The sequence below is a fragment of the Callospermophilus lateralis genome, chromosome 9 (genome assembly GCF_048772815.1).
Source record: "Callospermophilus lateralis isolate mCalLat2 chromosome 9, mCalLat2.hap1, whole genome shotgun sequence".
Classification (NCBI taxonomy): Eukaryota; Metazoa; Chordata; class Mammalia; order Rodentia; family Sciuridae; genus Callospermophilus; species Callospermophilus lateralis.
Window position 1 is genome coordinate 46,959,163 of NC_135313.1, and position 23,430 is coordinate 46,982,592.

Genomic DNA, 23,430 nt, shown 5'->3' on the forward strand with positions numbered 1-23,430 from the left:
AAAAGTTTCAAATCTTCCCTAACACCTTTAAACATTTTTTTTAGTGTTTAATGCCAAGCATTACAGAAACTTTTTGTAAATGCCGTTTGTAAAATGTTATACTTTCATCTCTTGTTTTGGCATCTGGATATTTTTCTATATGTGTCATTATTGTTTATTTCTAATCCCAGCCATGTAGAATAATATTGTTATTTATTTTAATCAGTTTTTTGGCTTGATAAGAACAATTTTAACAGTCAGATGTTAACATCAGCAAAACTCATCCTGTAATGATTGATGCTTATCTCACGTAATATTTGTTAACTAAATTGAATGAAGGTATGTTGATAATAGATCTTACATTCTATTTAACTCTAACTTGTCAAAAGATTTCTAAATGTGTTGATTTTGCTTATTTACCAGGAATTCATCAGAGGAGTATTTCCAAACATGACTTGCAATTGTAAAATTTTTAAAAATTAGAATAAATTATTGGCAATAATTTTTTGTTTTTATGTGAAATATTGATCTAAAATATTTATAATTTATGTTAATTGAAATGTAATGAAATTTTAATTATTTTTGTGTATATGAGTTTACCACAATGATTATTGTACTATAATAAACACCAGAGCAATGGATATCACCTTATATTCTTTTACTTAATAATTAAACATAAACTCCCATCTTGCTTAAAGCACAATATAGAAGAATATCCATTAAAAATGTATGAATCAGTTTGAAATGTGGTTATTTCATAAAGTATTATAGACTATTCAACAAATATTAATCAAGGATTTAGAAATTATTTTGCTTTTTCTTTCTAATGTTTATTTTTCTGGGGAAGATGTATTTATCAAATCCAGTCTACAAATGTAGAGATGTATTAAGAAATTTTCCTGTCATGTGATTGTATAACCTAAGGTGTGAGAAATAATACAACTGAGAAACTAAGTACAATTGAGAAACTAAGTACTTCTACAGAATGTAGAAAGTTAAAAATAAGATTCCTGTTTTCAGATATCCCAGCACAAACTTACTTGATGTACAAGGCAAATGTTTTGGATAGGCATACATTGTACTATAAATATATCCCTAAATTGATAAATTTAGCATTCTTTCATGTGCTTCTATGGTTAATCATGCCTGAAAATTTTGAAGTTGAATTATCAAATTGCTCAACTTTGAAAACACACCTGAATATAATTGATGAATAAGTAAAGAAAATTTACATTCTACTAGATTAAATTCTTTTAATTTTAAAATCGAGAATTTTTTTGTAAGAGATTAGTACTCAGAACTTACATATGATAAATGATTAGGAGGAGGAATTAAAAATTAGAAGTACCTGACCAATATAAGATATCTGCACTATTCACTAAATGATATAATGTTAGAAATAGAACATTGCTTAATTTATAAAGGCATACTGAAATCTGTAGGGCAACCAGTGTGTGTCGGGGGGGCAATAAACAAAGGGGGAATAAGAAATATGGTTGATATGCTAATGGAATTCATCGATGATTATTATTAACATTTAAAAAATACATTATACCATTTCTCTAAGATCCCCTTCCAGAAAATAGAAGTAATTAATCCACAACTAACTCTATGTCTCATGTATTTCGATGCAAAGTTCCTTAAAAAACAGTAAAACTGAATTGTATAAAACAATTTTACATCAGAATCAAGTGAACTATATTATAGGTATTCAAGGAAGATCCAGCACTTGAAATTAGTGTTGCTATATTTATCACATCAATGGGTCAAAGAATGAAATTCATATGATCACATCAATATATTTTAAGAAGCATTTAATAAAATCCAATACCCATTCATAAAAAAATAAAACCTCTCAACAACTAGGAATGGAAAGGAACTCCTTCAATTTGATAAGGAATATCTGCCCAGAAACCTACAGCTAACTCCATACTTAATGATGAAGATAAGAAGTTTTCGAGTTAAAATTAGAAGAAGGCAAAGATATCCTCTCCTCACTTCCATTAAACATTGAACTGGAAGTCCTGGTTAGTGAAATTAGATGATAAAATGAATCAAGTGATAAACATAAAGGGAAAGAAAAAATAAAATTTTGTTAACAAAAAATCTCTGGGTATTGATATCCATTTATAGACAGTTTGCAGAATTCAAACTTTATGTGAAAAGATCTGTTACTTTCTTTTATATCTGCACTAAAAATTGTTCTTTAAAGTTAAAACACAATAGTACCAAAACAAAAGTAATAATTCAGCACTAATGCATCGTAATACATTCCAAATCTATTTTAGGAAAGCAACAAATATATGATAATACTAAATAAGTGGAGAAATAATCCATGTATGTGGATAGTACTATGGATGAAATGTTTGTTTTCTCTCAAAATTCATAAGTTGAATTCCTAATCTTCGATATAATGATAGTTGAAGATAAATTATTGGGAAATAATTATGTCATGAAAGTGAAACCCCTATGACAGGATAAATACCCTCATAAGAAATTACATCCCACTTAGTCCTCACCAGGAAAATATTGGCTACCTGTCAGGCTAAGAATGAGGCTCAAGCTTTGGAAGCAAGGGTCAGGGATCCAGCAGTTGAAAAAAGATGAGAGGCACAGGGGGCATGTTGGTCATCCTTTCTTTTGAGGTGGCAATAGCCACTAGTTATCCCCATTTAGTCCCAAGAGTCTTTTCAATAGATCTTTTTATATACAGACTAAACAAAGAAAGCATGCTGCCAACAGGTTACATAAGTGGGCAAATGCTCACAAATATATATTTGCTTAATTAGGGTGTACATATATGTTGAATCAAGGTATCTATGTACACACTAACATAACATAACCAATTTGACTTGGCTATGTATTAAAAACATAACAGAGAGAGCCTAACTCTAGCCATTTTGGGTCTACCCCAACCCTGGCACTTTGACCTTGAGCTTCTCATCCAAGTTTCAGAACTTTGCAAGATAAGTTTCTATTATTTAAACCACCAGGTTTATGATATTTTGGTACTAAGAAGTGGGATGCTGTTATTAAAAGACACAAATAATGTAAAAGTGAGTTTGGAAGTGGGTAATGGGTAGATGCAACAAAAGTTTTGAAGTACATGCTAAAAAAAACCCCAGTATTGTTGAAAAATGAATTCTATAGGTTAATCTTGTGAGGGCTCAAAAAGAAAAGGGAAGAGCTAAGTAAAAAGTGACCATCTGTCCTAGAGAACATATAGTCATGAATGGAATCTTTGTAGGATTATGAATAATAAAGGTTATTCTGTTGAAGTTTCATATAGCAAAGTGGAACATAACATGCTTTTGGAAAATGGAGGGAAGATAATTTTTTTAAAACTTAAATATGTTTAAGTTTAATCCGTGTTAACATTTTACCTATCACTTCTTTTTTTTTTTTTAAAGATAGAGAGAGGAGAGAGAGAGAGAGAGAGAGAGAGAGGAGAGAGAATTTTTTAATATCTATTTTTTAGTTTTTGGCCGACACAACATCTTTGTTTATATGTGGTGCTGAGGATCGAACCCGGGCCGCACGCATGCCAGGCGAGTGCGCTAGCACTTGAGCCACATCCCGAGCCCTACTTATCACTTCTTTTAAGTTGTTTTTTTAAAGATATACATGAGTGTATTTTGACGTATTTTATGTACATGGAGTATAACTTCTCATTCTTGTGGTTGTACACAATGTGTCCCTGATGGTTTCTAGTATCTCACCATTTAGGGGGAGACAAATAATAATGACAATGAATGAATACAATATACAGCATTAAACCAAATAGTTCCTGCTTAAACGTCTACAATGTTGTCACAATAAACAGAAATAATATTATCAGTATTGCCTACAGTAAAAACACTAAGTTTGCAAACGATTTTATAATTTCAAATGGTGAAAAGGGAGAGAACAGAGTAATGTAGGATGTGATGATTATGAGGGAGGAGGAGAGAAGACAGGAACTAAAAAATGAAAGGAATAGTGAAAGATGTGGCAGCTGAAATGGTCCTGGGGATTTCTTCCTTATTTTATTGTATCCAACCTCCTAAGTCCCTGATCTGCTTTGAATATCTAGTATTAAATCCCAGTAATGTCCCCAACCCCCACCTTGCTTAGAAACTATCAGCTTTCTTGATTTACACCACAAAGCAGCCAAGAAAATGACCTCTATTCTCTGATGTTGAAACCTCCAGGAAGATAATCCTTGTTATAAATGGGAAAGTAGTTGGCTGAATTGTCTGAATTCTAGTGTTTTGTGGAAGATAGAACTTGAGTATGATAAAAATTGTATTTTAGTTGAGGAGAATTCTAAGTCAAACATTGAAGGAGTGGTTTGGTCTCTTCGGATTGCTTACAGTAAAATACAAGAAAAGAGACAGAAATTAGGATTTTAGTATAAAGAAACTCAAATTAAAATAATGAGATACAACGGCATTCCTATTAGAGTGGCAAATAATATAAAATGCAACTTTCCAGTATTAAGTCAAAGGTTAGCAGAATATAAAGCAGTGCCAAATTTCTCATTAATTTATTGCTGTTTTGGTAAAGATGTATTGTCATAAATATGTTTAAGTTGAAATACTAGTTTACTTTTTGTTATTTTGAAATTATTTTATAATGACTATTTTATAAATTTCAGAGTTTTCATTCATAGTATAGTAATATTTATAAATCTAACCCGTGGAAGCTCTAAGATGTCTTTAATAATTTTTAAGAGTGTGAAGTATTTTTGAGACCAAAATGTTTGGAAAACACATGTATGCACATGCACACACACAAACTGATGAATTAACTAATTATAAGGCAGAACACAAGTTTACAGTGAACATGCAAACTGTATTTCGTGCATAGTATACACGATGGGAAAATTAAATTGATATTTATATTTTAAATATTTAAAGTTTCATATTTTTAAATTGCAACAATACCAGTATATGATATTCTGTCAGATTTTTTTTCTTTGCAATATATTTCATGCTTTTTTCCCCCAGCATTTTGATCTAAAGAAACTTTTATATTCCTAAACTGATTTACAAATCCAATGCAATCCTAATCAAAACCACAGCAGGGCCTATTTTGTAATAAAGCATCTTGAGACAAAATATTCTTTTTTTTTTTTAAAGAGAGAGAGAGAGAGAGAGAGAGAGAATTTTTCAATATTTATTTTCTAGTTTTTGGCGGACACAACATCTTTGTATGTGGTGCTGAGAATCGAACCCGGGCCGAATGCATGCCAGACGAGCGCGCTACTGCTTGAGCCACATCCCCAGCCCCAAAATATTCTTAATCTTTTTAGTAAACAAACAAACAAACCTACAACCCAAAACCAAAACAAAACCTTGAAAAATTTGATTCCATCAAAATCAGATCTATATGCAAACTTATCAAATTGATTTTAAATTACAAATAATAAAAATACTCTAAGCACTACAAAAATCAAACAATATACTTTTAAAGTCATAAATGAAGCACAAAATAATTAGAAAAATTATTTCAAATTGAGTGACAATGCAATAGAGCATATACAGCTTCATGTGATATGATTAAAATATAATTTGGAAGAAAGCTTTAAATAATTATAAGGAAAACAAAGAGGTTTTAAATAAATAATTTATACTTTTTTAAAAGAGAGGGAGAGAATTTTAATATATATATATATATATATATATATATATATATATATTAGTTTTCGGCAAACACAACATCTTTGTTTGTATGTGTTGCTGAGGATTGAACCCGAGCCGCATGTATGCCAGGAGAGCGCACTACTGCTTGAGCCACATCCCCAGCCCATAAATAATTTATACTTTAATCTTAAGGTAGTATATAATGAGAATCATATTAAACTCAATATTGGAAACAGGAGGAGACAAATAAGGCACAAGTATAAGAATAAATCAAATAGAAAATACAAGTAGTGAAGAAAATCAAACAAGTCAAAAATTGGTTATTAGAATTAAAAACATTGAAAATTAACACCACTGATCAAGAAAAAGAAACAGAAAAAATTACCTATATCAGGAGTACAAAAAATATCACAAATAATATATGAAAAGGGAAATAAATATTTCTAATACATTCATCAATTTAAATAAAAAGGCATTATTTCAAAAAATTTTGCTAAAACAGAAAAACTGATTAAAAAATCTGATAATCCCATCTATCATAGCAAATAAAATATTCTCAGAAAATTTTAGGTCCATATAGTTTCACTTATATATTCTATCATTTAAGAAAGAAATAACACCAGTCTTACAGTGACTTGGTATATAAAATTGTGGAACACATTTTAATCTATTTTTAAAAATTTTAATTTGTTAAATAGGACAACAGAATGCATTGCAATTCATATTACACATATAGAGTACAATTTTTCATATCCTTCGTGTCTTCATACATGTACTTAGGGTAATGATGACCATCACATTCCACTATCTTTCCTACCTCTATACCCCCTTACTTCCCCTCCATTCTTTTTTCCCTATCTAGAGTTCATTTAATTCTGCCATCCTACCCCCCAGAATATTAAGCATCAGCATCCTTAAATCAGAGAAATCATTCGACATTTGGTTTATTTGGGATTGGCTAATTTCACTTAGTATTATATTTTCCAGCACCATCCAATTACCTGCAAATGAGATGATTTTATTCTCTTTTAATGCTGAATAATATTCCATTGTGTATATACACCACTTTTTTTTAATCATTTCATCTACTGAAAGGCATCTACGTTGGTTTCACAGTTTAGCTATTGTCAATTATGCTGCGGTAAACATTGATGTGGCTGTGTCTCTTTAGTATGCTGATTTTAAGTCCTTTGGGTATAGACTGAGGAGTAAGATAGCCATGTCAAATGTTGGTTTCATTCCCAATTTTCCAAGAAATCTTCATACTGCTTTCCATATTGGCTGCACCAATTTGCAGTCCCACCAGCAATGTATGAATGTGCCTTTTCCCCTACACCCTTGCCAACATTATTGTTTGTATTTTTAATAGCTGCCAATGATGAGATTCTATGAGACCCAAAAAGAGTACACCAGAAAACTTCTAGAACTAGTAAATGTAAATGTTCATTCAGCAAAATAGCAGGATACAAAATCAACACCCATAAATCAAAGGCATTTCTGTATATGAGTAACAAAACCTTTGAAAAGGAAACGAGGAAACTACACAATTTACAATAACATCAAAACTGAAGAGTTTTCTAAATTGACTGTTAAGCAGTTTTAATCAATATGCACTTACAATGTGACCTAGAAATTGCATTCCTAGTTATGTATCTAATATAAATGAAAGCATATGTCCATCAAAACATTTATGCAAGAATGTTCTTAACATATCATTGACAAAAGCCTAAAACTAGCAACAACCACATGACCCTGAAAAGGATGATAAATAACATGTAGTATATTTATTCAATGAATACTAGTCAGAAATAAAGAGAATGAATTACTTAATATGTTAAAAAGTAATTGTGAAATCAAGATATTGAGCAGAAAAATCTAGCACAAAATAGTCTATATGAATTCATTTATGTAAAGCTTTGAAACGTACAAATTATTCTAGAGTGATGAAAATCAAACACTGCCATTGAGATGGAACAATTGATTTGAAAGGAGCTTAAAAAACTTCTAGGTTTAAATGTTGGTAAAGACTCATTAAGACCCTTTTATTTTCTTGGGTAAATTACATGTTGATTTTTTAAATTGAGGTCAACCAATGTGAAAGCATAATTCATGAAACATAATATTACTTCACCCAAACCTGAGAACTTATAAAAAATTCTTTAAAAAAATAAAATTTATTGTGTATATCTGAGGTTTACAGCATAATGTTTATATATATATATAATTGTGAAGTAAATTTACTTATCCCACATAGTTTATTTTCCTATGATTAGAGCAGCTAAAATCAATTCACTTAAGTATATTACAGTTTGATTAACTATATTTCTCATGTTGAACATTAAAATCTCTAGACTGATAGAGATTGAACATTAAATCTCTAGACTGATAGTATATATATAATACTTTGTATATTTCAGCTTATGTCTTTCTATTTCTGCCCCAAGATCCCACTCATAGTAAACATTGCTTTATTTTCCATATTTGTATATTTGTTTTATTTGTTGTTATTACTGTCAAGGTCGTCGTCGTTGTCATCATCATCATCATCATCATCATCATCATCTGCAGTGTAGGGTATTGAGCCAAGGGCTGTGCTACATCCCAGCCTCTGGTTTGTTTTAGATTAAAATGTAAGTTTATTTCATTCAATATTTTTCTTTTGTGTTTGACCCATCAGTTTTGGACAAATGACAGAATTTCTTTATAAGGCTCAACAGTTTTCCATTTTCTTCAGCCATTCATTCTTCAGTAAACACTTAAGTTGTTTCCTTGCCTTGGTTCTTGTTAATAATGCTACAATGAACACAGAATAAAACAGAGAAGAGAGCCCAGGAATAAACCCAAACACATATGGTCAACTAATTTTTGAAAATTGCACTCAGAGGACACAATGAGGAAAGGATAGTCTCTTCAATAAATAGTACTTCTCAACAATATACTGAAGAACCATATCACTAAAGAGATCAACATTGGAGTTTTGTGAACTCTTTTTTGCAATAACATTTGATCCTTTAGTGTTAGAGGTCTTTTTTTTTTTTTGGTGGGGGGGACGGTCTATATACTTTATATCATAATAAACTTATTCATGATTACAAATTACCAAAGTGCAGAGGTAATAGACAAACTGACATTAATGGGCTTTTTTCTTTTCTTTTTTTCTCCTTTCTTTTTAGCATTAATGGCAATTGAACCAAGGGCTTTGCACATGCTTCATGAATACTCTACCACTGAGTTACATCCTCCCAAACTCCACCTTTGGGCTAAATTTGGTCTGTCACTAGTTTGATCAATCAAATAATTTTTTAAAAATATACTTAAATTACTGAAAAAAATCAATACAAGACTAATATGTTGTAAATGCAAAAATTACATAAAATTCAGATTTCTGTGTCCATGAATAGAGTGACATAGATCATATTCACATTAATTTGTTTATATGTATTGTCTTTGACTACTTGTGTAGTACAAGTACCACATGTTTTGACAGGGATCATATGTCCCACAAACCCAAAACATTTACTGTCCAACTCTTCACAATAAAAGTTTTCTGACTTCCTTTTCAGTACAACCTAAAAAACAAACAAACAAACAAAACAACAACAATAAAACTAAACCTAAAATGTAATTTTAATGCTTTATAAATTTAAAAGGATTTTTCTCAGTCAGCAGATGGAAGGTCAATATTAATTCTGGAAATTTCAGCTACTAAAGTTTTTCTCCAATAATTTGCCTTCATTCAATTCAATCTTTGATATTTTTATCTTCTTTACTTCACTACTTTAGCAGAGAGTAAGGACATTGTTTCACATAAAACACTGTATCAAATAAAATATATCTGAATAAAAGTTTTCCCTAGGACATAAATTTATCAATCATTTAAACCATTACTTTCCAAAAGTTTGACAGCTTCAAGTGCAAATTCTGACCTTTTTTTCTTCTTTCTCTCATTGAGTTGAAGAAAACTGGAAACTTCTTTCATAATAAATCCTTCCTTTATGATAAATCCCTCTTATATCTTTAATAGCTCTCACATATTAAATTTTTAAATCCAGATGTATGTGAATCGTACTGCTTTAAATTTTTACAGGGAAATGTGTTATTTTGAAAGAAAGTTTTATGAGCATGAGATATATCAGTCTGGGAAACATTAATGTCTTGGATGACAGATTTGAGGTTACTTCCCATAACATTGTCAATTAATGCACACTGATGCAGAGTTAGGTCTCTTGAAAATAAGTCTGAAATGGATTTCCAGATAGTTCTAATTGTTAAAAATATTTGTATCTATAGGTTATACACTATTACATGATCTTTGAAAGCATCAACTTTTGAGAAATCATTAGAAGTAGATTAAAATATCAATTCAATAATTTATTACTACATATAAAACTTTGAATATATAACCAGTTCTTTTTTTCCTCTCAAGTTCCCTGACATAACCGACCTGAAACATTTCACCAAGGAAATCCAATTTGGTAAAACAAAATTTTATCAGATATTTCTGCTTTACCACTGGCAATTGTCCAGAAAATTTATTAAAAAGACAGTTTATCACATTCTCCAAAAATTCATGCATCAGCCTTTGGGTAGATGGCAATGATCTTGGACATTCTTTGCTATCGGTTTGTCTTGTCTTTGGATATTTTTTACTTTAGATTTCAGTGACAACATGCTGAAGTTGGAATCATTTCACAAAGTAGCAGTTTAATTGATACAGAAAACTTTAGCACTGCACTGCCTAGCTATCTTTTTAAATAGACTGCATTACTTTTTATATTCCTATAGTCTTGATATCTATATTCATGTTGAAACACACAATTGGTTCAAAAACTTTGTGACAAATTCTTTACAGACATTTTATCTACTTGAGGTACCATGTCTAAAAAGAGATCATTTTTCATCACATGTGCCATTTTACGCATATATGTCATTTTATCCACAGTTATTTATTTCCAGATGGCACTTTATCTAAAGTTGAATTATTTTGCCTTGGAAGTATTTAAGAACTAATGAAACTTTATCGGCAGCTGATAAAATCAGATTTGTCTGGTATAAGTACTTTTATTTTAGCATCTTAATATGCCTTTGACAGTGGAACAATCTGTTTCATAACTGTGTCTATAATTCAGCTTGTTTTTCATGTTAAATTTGATAGCTATCTTGGTGAAACACATCTTATAAAAATTTAACAGGAAAAATCCAAATTTATTTCTGGTGGGTCCTGTGTGTTGTCTGTTTTACTAATTACAATTTTATTTATTTACTGTATACAGGTAATAATATTGTTTAAGATTTTATAACAAAATGCTTACCCAAAACGTTTATAGCATCCAATAGTGGGATTGCTGGATTATATTGTAGTGGTACAATAGGTTGAGAATATATAACAATAATGTACTGTACATATTTAAAATCTAGAAGAAAGTATTAAATTTAACCATTAAGAAATTACAAATGACATATTTGAGGAAATACATATGCCTAAAATGATTTAAACATTACACATTCTATACATGTGCTTAAATATCATGTGATTCCTTTAATAAGTGTTGTGATTTTAATGTTTCTACATAACAGTTAAAATGTTTTAAAAGTAAGCAATTATCAACCCATTCTTTTACCCAGGTCTTTTGTATTTTCTTTTGCTTATTTTCATTTTTTAGGAATCATAGGGCACCATGCTATGTTTTAAAGTCATTTTATTTTCTAAGGGAAGTAAGCATATGAAGTGTATGGAAGATTCAGTGTTCATCCTGGTGAGGTGGTGAGGAAGATTTGGGAATATTGCTGTTAGACCGGGAGAACACCTTTGACAGAGCTGAAGATACCTTTGCCAGCATTTTAGATCCTTGTTTGGGAATACTGGACTTCAGAGTTTCTGTGGACAAAAACAAACAAACAAACAAACAATAAACAAATGCAATATGGATGTTTATTAAATATTTTAATTGATGCAGTTATATTAGGGCAATGATGTTCTAGAATTCTGAAATTGATATTTACAAAATAATTTCTAGAATTTAAAGAACATCGGCAAGGATTATTTTTACTTGACCCTTGTGACACTCCTATGAAGGAACAGGGAGAAAGAGACCTTCTATTTTTGGACATTGAAGCTTGGCAAGGTCACATATCTTGCCTAAGATCATATGAGTAAAACTGTTCAAAGCTGGGAGTAGGATCCAGGCTTCCTGACTCTCTTGGCCTCATTAGGCATACTTCACCTTGAGGCATCTCCAGTCAGGTGAGTACAATATTTTCTCCAGAAAAAACAAACTCACTGAAACTGCCCAAACAGCAGAATTGGAAAATAAATTTTGGCTCTACATTGAGAGTATCTATTTCAGAATGGTTAATTGAAAGCAGAAGTGCATTAAAAATGCTATGATTTCTCACCCATGTTGGGGTAAATTTTCTGCTGACAGGTCCCCAGTAATATTTTGGCTCAGGTAAGAGAGGACTGTATATGCAATAAGTCTTTATTTGGATTCATTTATTTTGTACCGTTTATTCAGCACATGGTTCTCTTGGAGAATATCATATTTCTGTTTAACAAAACTATTATTTCATATATAGGAGGAAAAAGAAGCATTAATGTGCTTTTCTGATCTTCATGATAGGATATGAAAATACCCATGGCACCAAGAATCCATAATTTCTTTATTGCAGTATATTATATTTAAAAATCAGGAGTTTTAAAAAATATAAAGCTTTCATGTTATGCTTGAGAAGCAGTAAGACCTGAAATAGAAAATCTGGCAGTGATTGAAGCTCTGGTCTTCAGAGGAAGTATGCTGTCTCCAGTGAGTCACAGACTCTTATTTAACCTACTGCTTTGCTTACATTACTACCTTGCTGAGTATATGAACTATGATGATGCTAAATGAGCTTTGGATTGAAATCAAAGCAGATTTGTGTTTGCATCACAGTTCTACAGTTTACTAGCCTTGTAGTGACCTTGGAGAACCTACTGTAATATTCTTCCTTATTTATTCTCATTTTCCCCTTCTAATAAAATATGAATAAATGTTAGTTGCACTGTCTATTGGGTGTGAATTTAAAGAAAAATGACTGCCCAATAAGCTTTAAATCAAATAAATCAGTTATATAACTATATCTAATAGAGAATGGAAGGGCCACTCCCAATTTATATATCATTTTACCGTTTATATAAATATTTCTATTCTAAATTGCTAACACTGAGAGAAGGGCCATTACTTCCAAGAGTATAAATGATGAAAAACTCTAAATTCAAGATGATGTAATTGAGAACTTTATTTAGTTGTTAAAATGATAGTATATTTTGTACCTGCAATGACTTCCTTTGAGGGATATGCTTTACCAGCAGAATTCTTTGATCCTTCAAAGATGTTGATAAACTGCCAAGGCAAATTGACATATTATCCTATTCTTCTTTGGACAAAGGATACAGCACAACCATTATGTCATCTTATGTAAATAAAATCTGTACTCTGCACCCTAAAGCCATTGTTCTCTGAAAGTTAGGTTCATTCATAATTTTTGCCAGTGATGATTCCTAGGATTATTCTTTATTATGAATGTAGACTTTGGGTACCACTACATGATACTCAAGGCTCGGCCATATTAAATAATGAAAAATGTCAGCTCCATCTTCCTAATTCCTCCTTTGGGTTAGTTGCAGTAAGTTACAAATCTTTTTTAGAGAAAAGATAAAATAATAGAGAAGAAAGAAAAGAATGCTCATTTCCTAACTCTCAATTACCTTTTATGGAAATCTTAGCCATTGCTTCTGTAGCTGTGGCTACAGCTGTGTTTACCTATTATCTGGGATCATGGCTCAGATACTTGCTTTGTTCTATAGACCTGAGTAATTTCTTTGAATGCAGGAGCAGCATTTATCCCAAAAGGACAGCATGTGAACCACTATAAAGACATCAGTTCAAGTTTTCAAAGCTTTTTTTCTATGTAATTTCAAGTCATTTCTACCTGTGTATAACTCAGGGGAGATGATATTTTTAGGGGTCCCCTTTTTCAGTGTCCCTCCTTTTTATCGCTTGCCTCAGAGTTTCTGATGCTTAGCCTCCCCTTTTCGAGTTCTATGGCTAGAACGTTGTGCTGCTAACCTCCCTGTATGTGCTATCTCATTTCCTAAGACTCCGTTCTACCACCATGGTAAAGTAAAAAGAGAAAGCAGAGGCAAAAATAACAGGTTTATGCAATATTCTTCATTCTCCTGAGGGCCCTAATATCTCTGGCATGAGAGAAAAATTTTCTTGCACAATTTTAGGTTGCGTTTCAGCAGCCTCTTCCACTGCTGACATGCAGCTTCATAACTGAAACTTATGTCCACCCAAGTCCAAAGGAAAAGGGGAGTGGAAAATAAAGCAGAGTCCCCCTACCCCCCACACAGTCTCTATAGGTATTTATCCTCTAACTCAGGTCAGAAGGCAATGCCTTTGCTTAAAACTTTATTCTACCTAATCCCTCTGTGAAATTCCAGGTTTGAACTGCTCCAATTCTAAACAAGAAAATGTAGGAAGAAAAAGGCCAAGAAACTCACAATGTTTTTCTTTGAGTTTTACTTCCTGGCCCAAATACCTGCTATCATTTATTTTCAGGTCCTCAGTACTTGGTAAGGGTTTTTAGTTGTACTCAATGAGAGATACAGTGAACTGTGTTTATTCCACTTTAGCTGGAATTGGACTAGAAACCTAATTAATCAAGTTTTACTGTGGAAAAAGTAGAAAATGAGAGAAAGAACAAAAAGGAAAGGGTTCAGGTTAGTTAGAAATTCAGATTTGGCACAAGAAGTGTCAGTAAATTCTCAGATTAGAGTCTCAGTTTTATAAAGTGTGGCCTAAGTGAAGTCTGATATTTTTTTTATAGATATATCTATTCATAAATAAAAATTAGGATGACTGGGAACTAATCTAGTATGTTTGGAAATTTAAGTATTAGTTATAAGATTTTAATAATTGTTTCTGAAAAGTATGCCATCTTTTGATACTGAGAAGTGATTAGAAAATTGACAAATTGTGCATTTATGGAGGTAGGGGACCTACTTCAAAGCTAATTAAATTCATCCAGGAAGAAAACAAGGTGAGTAAAAAAGAGAGAAAATAGAATCTGTTGCTTTATTCCTTATTAGAAACAAGGAGGATTTAGGAAGAGGAAATTCCCTGGACTGCACTGGGGCTGATGTTGTCTACATAGAATCTGTCCTTGGGAATACAGAGAAGTAGGTGGAATAAGCACTTGCCTCCTGCAAGTCTTTGCCCCTCCATCTTGGAAAGTGCTCCTTTCTCCCTACCTCCACCAAGTCCTGGGGTCTACCCACTCTAGCCAGAGCTATATGACTTACTTCCTCTAGGTTTCTCTCTAGAGATGGAAGTAACAGAGCTAATCAGTGGAAAAGAATTTAGGTGCTAGAGAGAGCCAGTGGCTTTATCTTGCACCTAAACAAGGAATGATGATTTAGCCCTAGGGGGTGAAGATTTTCATTAAGAGATTTTCAGATGCTAGGGACAGGTCTCAGCCAGAGGGGACAATTTGTGAATACTGGAATCTTCCTGAAGTTTCCCATATCATACCACACAGTATCTGGACCTTTAAAACTGGGCTATACTTAACTGGACCCTATTGTGCACCAATTATAGGCTAATGAAAAACATTTACCTTAATGCTGCTTGAATTCTCTGGCTTTTGTTCCTGAGAACTTGCTATAGGAGGGGGAAACAAAGAAAAACAGACATTTTTTTCCCCTGAGGCTATGTATTTGTTGACACAAACATGTTATTACATTTTTTTCATCAAAATTATATAATTTAGGCATATAAAATTATGATTTTTAAGTACATAGACAATGAGCTCAATGCTGAAACAGGTGAGAGTTCTCAAATGTTGAGGTATGTCTTAGGGATTATGACAGATGAAGTGTGATGTACTAGAAGAGGCATGATGTATAACTCAGGAGGAAGAGATAAGCCTGGAAGGATAGGAAGATGGGCTCCTGGGTAACTTCCTGGATAGTAGAGAACAAATAGCACCTGCAAATAGTTGCTAAGAAACCTACAAAAAGGCTGCTTTTAAATCAAGACCTATGTGACTGGGGGATCTATGCCTCTCCAAAGAAGGAAAAATACCTGATCGATGTTCTGATTGGACTAAAACCTACATGAATACACTGAATGTCTTAGCCGGGATTGGGCAGGGGGCTGACTTCCTTAAACCTATAGATCTATATAAACTGCTAGACTGTAGCCACTCTTTGGTATCCCTCTCTTGGGATTCCTTCCTCTTTGGGAGATCTTCTTTCTTTCTATTACTCTAATAAGTCCCGTTACTTTGTTCTTATTCTTGCGTTTGTGGATTTTAATCTTCAAATTCATCAAAGAACCCAACCCCACACTCCATGTTACATATTCAAAATCATTCTGTCTTTATGACCCTGTTTATCAGGTGATGAGGAATTACTCTGCAGAAGATTCCTAAAGACCCTTCCAACTCTAACTCTCTTTATGCATAATTAATTAAAAGAAGATCCTTCAAATAAAAAGTAAAATGCTGATATAAATATCACTACAAGAGAAGTTTTACAAAGACCCTGTACTAGGGAAGCAGCTAACATGCTAAGGGGTCAAAAAACCTGCCCCCTGAGTCTCAGCTTCACTCCCTAGGGCTATGAGAACTCTGGCAAATTGCATATAACTTCTTTAACTTAGTTTTCTCATATAGAGAATAGAAGTGAAATTTCCATTTTACTAGGAAACACAAGGGAAATCATGCAAAAACTATGAAGTTTATACACATGCAATCATCAAGAGTCAACAGTTACTCTTCAGTCCACTGAATAGTCTAGAAGTGAAGAGTAAAATCCCAATTAACTGAATTATGAAAGAGAAAACTTAAATTATTTGCCAAAAATTGGTAAAATTTTATGATTGCTTATCAGTATTTTTAAAGTGTCTGAATCAACTTTATATTGCACATAAGTAAATTTGACTACAAAGTGACTGAGTTTATTTGGGTTTAATGCCAGGGCCATCATTGCAAATAAGTTTTAAATTTCTAAGCTATATAGGTATCAGAACTCCTACATAAGCTAGAAAGTTCTTTTGATGAAGACATGCAGAAAAACTCCTCATATTTAAGTGGCCCAAGTATTTAGATTTAATTTATTTGAGATGTTTTTGTGGATTCTATGAATGTAGGGATATATATGATCCAGCCTGATCTCTTTATTGAACTCTATAGATTTTACATCCAATTGCTTATGTGACATCTCAACTTGAGTAGCAAATGGATACCTCAATCTAAGTATAATCAAAACATTTACATTCTCCCTCTTATACCATTAGCTCATCCTATAGTTTCTACTATCTCACTAATTGCTCCCCTCTACTATATGCCAACATACTGCTTTGGGTTTGCTCACAAAATGTGAGCAGACATAAATCTCCACCTTCATGAAACTTACATTTTAGAGAAAGACAGTAACTAAAATATACAGTTTGCCAATGCTGGGGAAAAGGAAAGCAATGAGGTGGGAAAGGTAGGGCCATGAAAGAAATGGATTGCAGTTTCAGAGTGTGTTCAGAGCGAAATGGAGAATGTGACATTTGAGCAAATTTTTATGGCCAGTAAAAAGCAATACAGATATAGGAGAAAGAACCCTACAGAAGTATTTGCAAATGCAAAGACCCTATATTTCTGAAAGGGCCAAGGAACAGAAAGTTCAGTGAGTCTAACAGAGGTTATAAAGGTAATTGGAGGTTAGGGTAGTGCTCAGCTGACGATTTATAAGCCATTGTAATGACTTGTGATTTTGTCACAGATGGAAAGTACTTTTAATGTCTGGAATTATCTTATGTCCTTACTCTTCAACTCCTCACCCCAAGTTAAAATGTAAATTCCACAAGAGCAAGGACTTTGTGAGTCTTGTTAACACATGAAGTCATAACAAAAAGGAGATGCTCAGTGAAGAGTGAATGAACATATAGATAAATAAATTTTTGGTAACTTTGAATGAATGAATAGATAAATGAGTAGCTTGGACAGTCACGGTATTTTGAATTATTTAAGAACTTAAGTTTAATCACAGCAACAAAGTTGGACAAACAAAACAATGTACGGAACATAAGGGCAGAAGTTGAGGTCAAGATAGGACTGTGTTTTTGAAAAGGATTGAATTAGACAGTTTCTGTTTGCAACTAAAAGCTTATGACTCCAAAGTGCAGAAAACATGTCAGTGGTTACTCTGATGCCTATAGGTTAGGGTATGTTCATGGAATCCAGGAATGACTACTGCTGTGTTATGGATTATCTTAATGAAAATTATTCCCACTTTCAAATTTTTCTCTTGAGTGGTTTGCATGGTGGTGATAAACATGTAGTTTGAATTTAAAGGCTATTCCACAGTAAACATGTTACTCTACCTTCTCTGTACACTGTCATTGTCAGAATTAAATTTATTCTCTTAGGTGTGAACAAATAGAGAATGAAAAGTTTCTAAAAAAGGTCCTAAGGGATATACACTACCCAATTCAAAAAAAAAAAAAAAAAAAAAGAAAGAAAAGAAGGTCCATACTATTCAGATTTTAACATAAGCAAATAAGTTTAGCTTTAAAGGGCCTTTTATACATTTTAGTAGGACTAAACTATGACACAAAGGAAGCACAACTAAGGTTGTGCTTTACATCCAAGTATTATGGGTTCTTGCTCAGATATCAACTGGTGTGACAATACATCCTTTTACTCTCTCACAGGACCACGATGAATGTGAATTCACAAATCACCTCATATACTTGATACCAAAATTATTAATGAAATATTAATAGCAATTCAGATAAGACAAAGTATTTTGGTTCATTTTAACATGTGAGTGATGTAAAAATACATCACTTTGGATCACTTTCCAAAAGTAGAAATGCTCAAAGGAAGAAAAACAATATTAACTTCAAATTTGATACCTAAATAATTACTGAAATATTGAACAACTAATTTATCAAACTGAAAAAATAGTTTCATTTTAAACAATAAGGAAAATGTCAAACCTTGTAATACTTTAGCACTTGGATATGGGTTATAATCTTCTCCTTCACTAAAATAAGAAAAAAAATCATCATTTTTATTTGGATATTTAATAAATGAAAAAATAACTGGTTAAGCAAAATAGCCATCATTCATTCTTCATGTGGGAACAAAGGTGTAGTAGTATAATTGCTTAAATTCCAAAATGAAAGAAAATGCTTTCTCAATAGACTTTATATCACCCTTAAAGGTATGATTAAATATACATAAGATTTATCAGCTTAAAAAATTTTAAGTTCTCTTTATTAGAACTGTTTCATTACATATTAAGTGCACAGTTTTGCAGTATTAAGTGCATTTACATTTTTATTCCACCATCACTACCATGTATCTCCAGAACATTTTCATCTTCCCAACCTGAAACTCTATATCTGCTAAACAATCTAGTTCTCCTCTCTCATCATCACACAGAAACCACTATTCTACTTTCTGAGTCTATGAATTTGACTAGTCCAAGGCCCTTATGTAGTTAGAATCATGCAATATTTGTCCTTTGGTGACTGACATGTTCATAACATAATGTCTGCAGTTCCTTGTGTTGAATTTTCACTCCACTGATATGTCATTTCAAGCATGAAAAAATTTCAAATTTGATGAAATACAATTTATTATTTTTTTCTTGTCTGTGCTTTTCATGTCATATAAAAATTATTATCAAATTTAATGTCATAAAACTTTTCTTCTATGGCCTTTTATAAAAGTTTTATAGTTTTGGTTCTTATGTTTGAATCTATAAACAACATTGAGTCTTTTTTATATGATATAAAGTAATGGTGTAACTAATTCTTTTTTGTTGCTGTTTGTTTGCTTTGCATATTGGTAATTTTCCTAGTATCATTTTTTTGAAAAGTCTACTTATTCCCCATCAAATGGTATCAACATCCTTGTCAAAATTATTTGACTATACATTCAATGATTTATTTCTGAGGTTTATATTCCATTGCTCTTTACGTCCATCTTTACGTAAGTACTGAACTGCTTGATAACTGTGGCTTTTCAGTAAGTTTTGAAATCAGGAAGTGAGAAAAAAAGCAATGTTCTTTTTCAAGATTATTTTGGCTGTTAATGTTCTCTCGAGCTTTCAGTGAACTTTAAAGTTTTCTATTTCTGAAAAAAAATTGGTATTTTGATAATAATTCTTTTAAACTTGTAAAGATCACTCTGAGTAGTACTGACATTAATTATATTGTTATTTCAATCCATGAGCATGGGATATTTTCCCACTTATCTGTGTCCTATTTGATTTATTACAAGAATATCATAATAGAGTTTTTGGTGTACATCTTTCTCTTCCTTGTTTAAGTGTATTCCTAAGTATTTTTTTTTTCTGTTTAATGCTAGTGTAAATTAAATTTTTCCTTAATTTTCTTTTTGGATTGTTCATTATCTATGTATAGAAAAACAACCATTTTTAGTATTAACTTCACAGACTGCAATTTTGTTGAATTCATTTATGAGTTCCAATATGATTTGGGGAAATTCTTTAGGGTTTTCTATATATAAAATCTTATCATCTGGAAACAGGTCATTTTACTCTTATTTCTTCTATTTGAATGCCTTTTATTTCTTTTTCTTGCCTAATTTCTCTGGATGTGTCTTCACGTACTATGTTGAAATGGCAAAATAGGTGTGCTTTTGTTATTCCTGTTTTTGGAATAAAAATCTCCATTGTTACCCCCAGTGAGGACAAAATTAGCTGTAGAATTTTTCACATATAGCCTTAGTGCTCTTGAGATGATTTCTTTCTAATACTAGTTTGTTGGGTGCCATTCTCATGAAAAGATGTTCAGTTTTTTCAAGATTTTTCTTATGCCTCAAATAAGATAGGCATATATGTTTGTTTCTCCTTTATTCTGTTAAAATGGTATATTACATAGATTCTAGGCCTAGATCCAAAAAATACTCCACCTTTGTCTATCGGAGCTTCTAAAATAATTTTCTCAGGAAGTCTGCAGACAGGGCAAAACATTTAAAGCAAATAAGAAAACAAAACATTGAAAACAAATTTCCTCTGAGGGAAGAAATGTAACTGGACTCTAGTAAGAAAAAATCCATAGAACTGTTCTTCTCTATTTTCAGGGTGGTTTTTCCATTCATTTGTTTGCTGCAGATATTTGACTGGTTTACAGAGTTCTTAAAAACTTGTTTTAGTCTGTTTATAGTTGTTTATTTATTTATTCATTTTGTTCCCATGGCCTGAGACTTCTTTTGGGACCATCTTACTCTAAATTGTTTTTTACTTAGTATTATCTGTGCTCCTTCTCTACTTCACATATACAAATAATAAAAGGTGCATGAATTACTAATTATGTATGTAAACAGATAGTTTTCTCTGTATACCCAATTCTTCTCTGCAGATAGAAAATAACACCTCTTTGTGGTTATAAATATAACAACAATACACTTAACAACATTTTAACAATAATTTTAAGAATTATTGAGTTACTAATCAGATTTTAAGCCTACAGTGGACTTTGTTTCTCTCTGTACTCTGTAACTGCTATAACTCACATACTTTGTTCCTATAGTAATCCAAATTTGGATTTGTCTTTTTGTCATGTAAATGATATCCAGTTTTAAAAGACACATCAAAATTTATTGCGTTCTAGAATTCATCTCCGAAGCTTCCCACTTACATTCTTCCCTCTCCTCTTTTGATTGTTCTTACAGGCAGCACAATATACTAGGAAATTTAGCTTAATTACCAGAGTTGAACAGAAACCCTTTTGTGATGATGCTCCATACTCTATTGCTGATCCAATGCCTATCTCTCAGGTTAAACAATACCATAACACATTAGCAAATACCTGTCTGATGTAATTGACATTTTGTGATGATACTCCATATTGTTTTAATTTCATGTACCTTGTATTTGAAATGAGATCTTGATTATACGAAGATGTACTCATAATTCTGTGTATGAAGTAATGTGCTGGTTCAGTAACTAGAGTCTTTTCTTCTTTCTGTAAAATTGCAAATAAGGTGTTACAAATATGAGTTTGATATGCACTTTTTCATCTTATTGGCATTTTTGCAGTCTAACCTACACTTAAGTGAAAAAAGTTTTGGAATTACTAAAAAGACTGGTGAACTCTATCACTCTAGTTAAAATATCTCTTCCAGTATAATTCTTTTAAAATGGCTCAGAGAGATGTTCTAAATTATTATATTGGTTTTTTAATAGATTTTAAGCATAAACCTAGTAAAGTGTTTGAAGGATATAATTTTCTATTTCTAAACTATAAAAACATTTTAGCCATATTTTACTGGTAAAAGAATTCAGATATAACTCTGGACAATTCAGAAACTTGTGAGGTCAATCATCTTTAAATATATTCTGATCTACCTGTGGGGAAATCATGGGCTTCTGAATTGACTGAAGTTGTATCTTCATTTTCTCTGGTTCACCTCAGTTTCTGTGTTAACCAGGGACACATCAATCACATCAAATGCCTAATCAAGAGAATTGTCTCATCAGGGAATCCTAAATTATATATTCTCCAAAAAACAAAAATAGCAGAAAGTTTTGGACAGGGCCAAACCCAAAAGGTCATTTAGGCCAGATTATCATTTGAGGATTTGGAAAGAATAACATGAAATGTTCGATATGATGATAGTGAAGTTAATGTCTGATTGTAAAGGTGATAGATATTCAAAATACATTGATTAACTCGTTAAATTCTGGAAAATGGGCTAAAGATTATTTAAGAAGTTCATATGTACTTTGTCTAAAGGTTAGATAGTTATTAAGTGATGGTCAATATACAAACTCAGACAATCTGATTTTCTTTTATTTGGGGGCAGGTGGTAGTGCTGGGCATAGAACCTAAGGCATCATTCATACTAATTGGGATTCTGAATTTCTATGGATCATTTCAACTTCCTCTACAACAATCACCCTCCACAAAAGATGTTCAATAAGTGATTATCAGTTCAAATACATAAGGACTGGAATCTATTGTTTAAATAATCAGCTTGCATTTCTCTTAACTGGTTTCTATTTTCTGTTTCCCTTGAGCTTCTAATTAATTTAGATTTCTTTCCATTATCTGGTTTTTCCTCAGTTCAGTTTCTGAGTTCTATATTAATTCTCCCTATACTTTAAATATCTATAGATTTAGAAGAATAATGAGCTCATTTTAGTATTCTTTCTACTTAAGGTACATTCTTGGACAGAGTTTGTGAAGTTCCCTATCCTTTCTATTCACTGATAGTCACATTTCTCACTTACCTTATGTTGTGTCTTTTTCTGTGGAGAAGAGTCTGTTTCAGTCAAGGTTTTTGAAAAGGGCATGTCAATCTCAGCAGCAGTTCTTTGAACTTGTGTGTCATGAGATTCTAGTATCAGATTTGAGGTTGTTTCAATACTTTCAGTATTCACAGCATTTGTAGTCTGACAACATTTGCTTATTGATAAGATTTTTTTCAGGTTGCTTGCACTTATTATTGTCTTGGAAGAAGCAACTTTGCTTTCTACTGTCATCCCAAATTCTTTCTCTTGATCTTCAGATAATTCTCCTAAGCTTCTTTGAACAGCAACCTCACCTAAAACAATTTCATCTTCATCAGAAATTACTTCCTCGGTTACATCATGTCCTGGATGTTCTTGATTAATATCATGAGCTACTAACCGAATGATCAGATCTTTTGAGGTTTGAACATCTTTTAAAAGCTCTACTGTGGTGATATCAGGCTTTTTTATATTCTGAAATGAATGTCTGCAAACAGCCTGAAATTAAAGGTATAACATATATTA

General features: G+C 32.0%; 1 protein-coding gene across 1 annotated transcript in view; it reads right to left on the reverse strand.

The window, feature by feature from the left end:
* Positions 1–11,235: 11,235 nt before the first annotated feature.
* The window catches only part of Fsip2 (fibrous sheath interacting protein 2), a 73,853-nt gene continuing 61,658 nt past the window's right edge, over positions 11,236–23,430 (reverse strand). Inside the window, exons 18-23 of the mRNA XM_076865833.2 lie at positions 22,906–23,403; positions 21,540–21,637; positions 18,638–18,684; positions 15,261–15,304; positions 12,913–12,982; positions 11,236–11,481 (exon numbers count right to left, since the gene is read on the reverse strand). Of these exons, the coding sequence (XP_076721948.2) occupies positions 11,345–11,481; positions 12,913–12,982; positions 15,261–15,304; positions 18,638–18,684; positions 21,540–21,637; positions 22,906–23,403 (894 nt within the window). The 3' untranslated portion in view covers positions 11,236–11,344. The remainder of the gene's footprint in view (positions 11,482–12,912; positions 12,983–15,260; positions 15,305–18,637; positions 18,685–21,539; positions 21,638–22,905; positions 23,404–23,430) is intronic.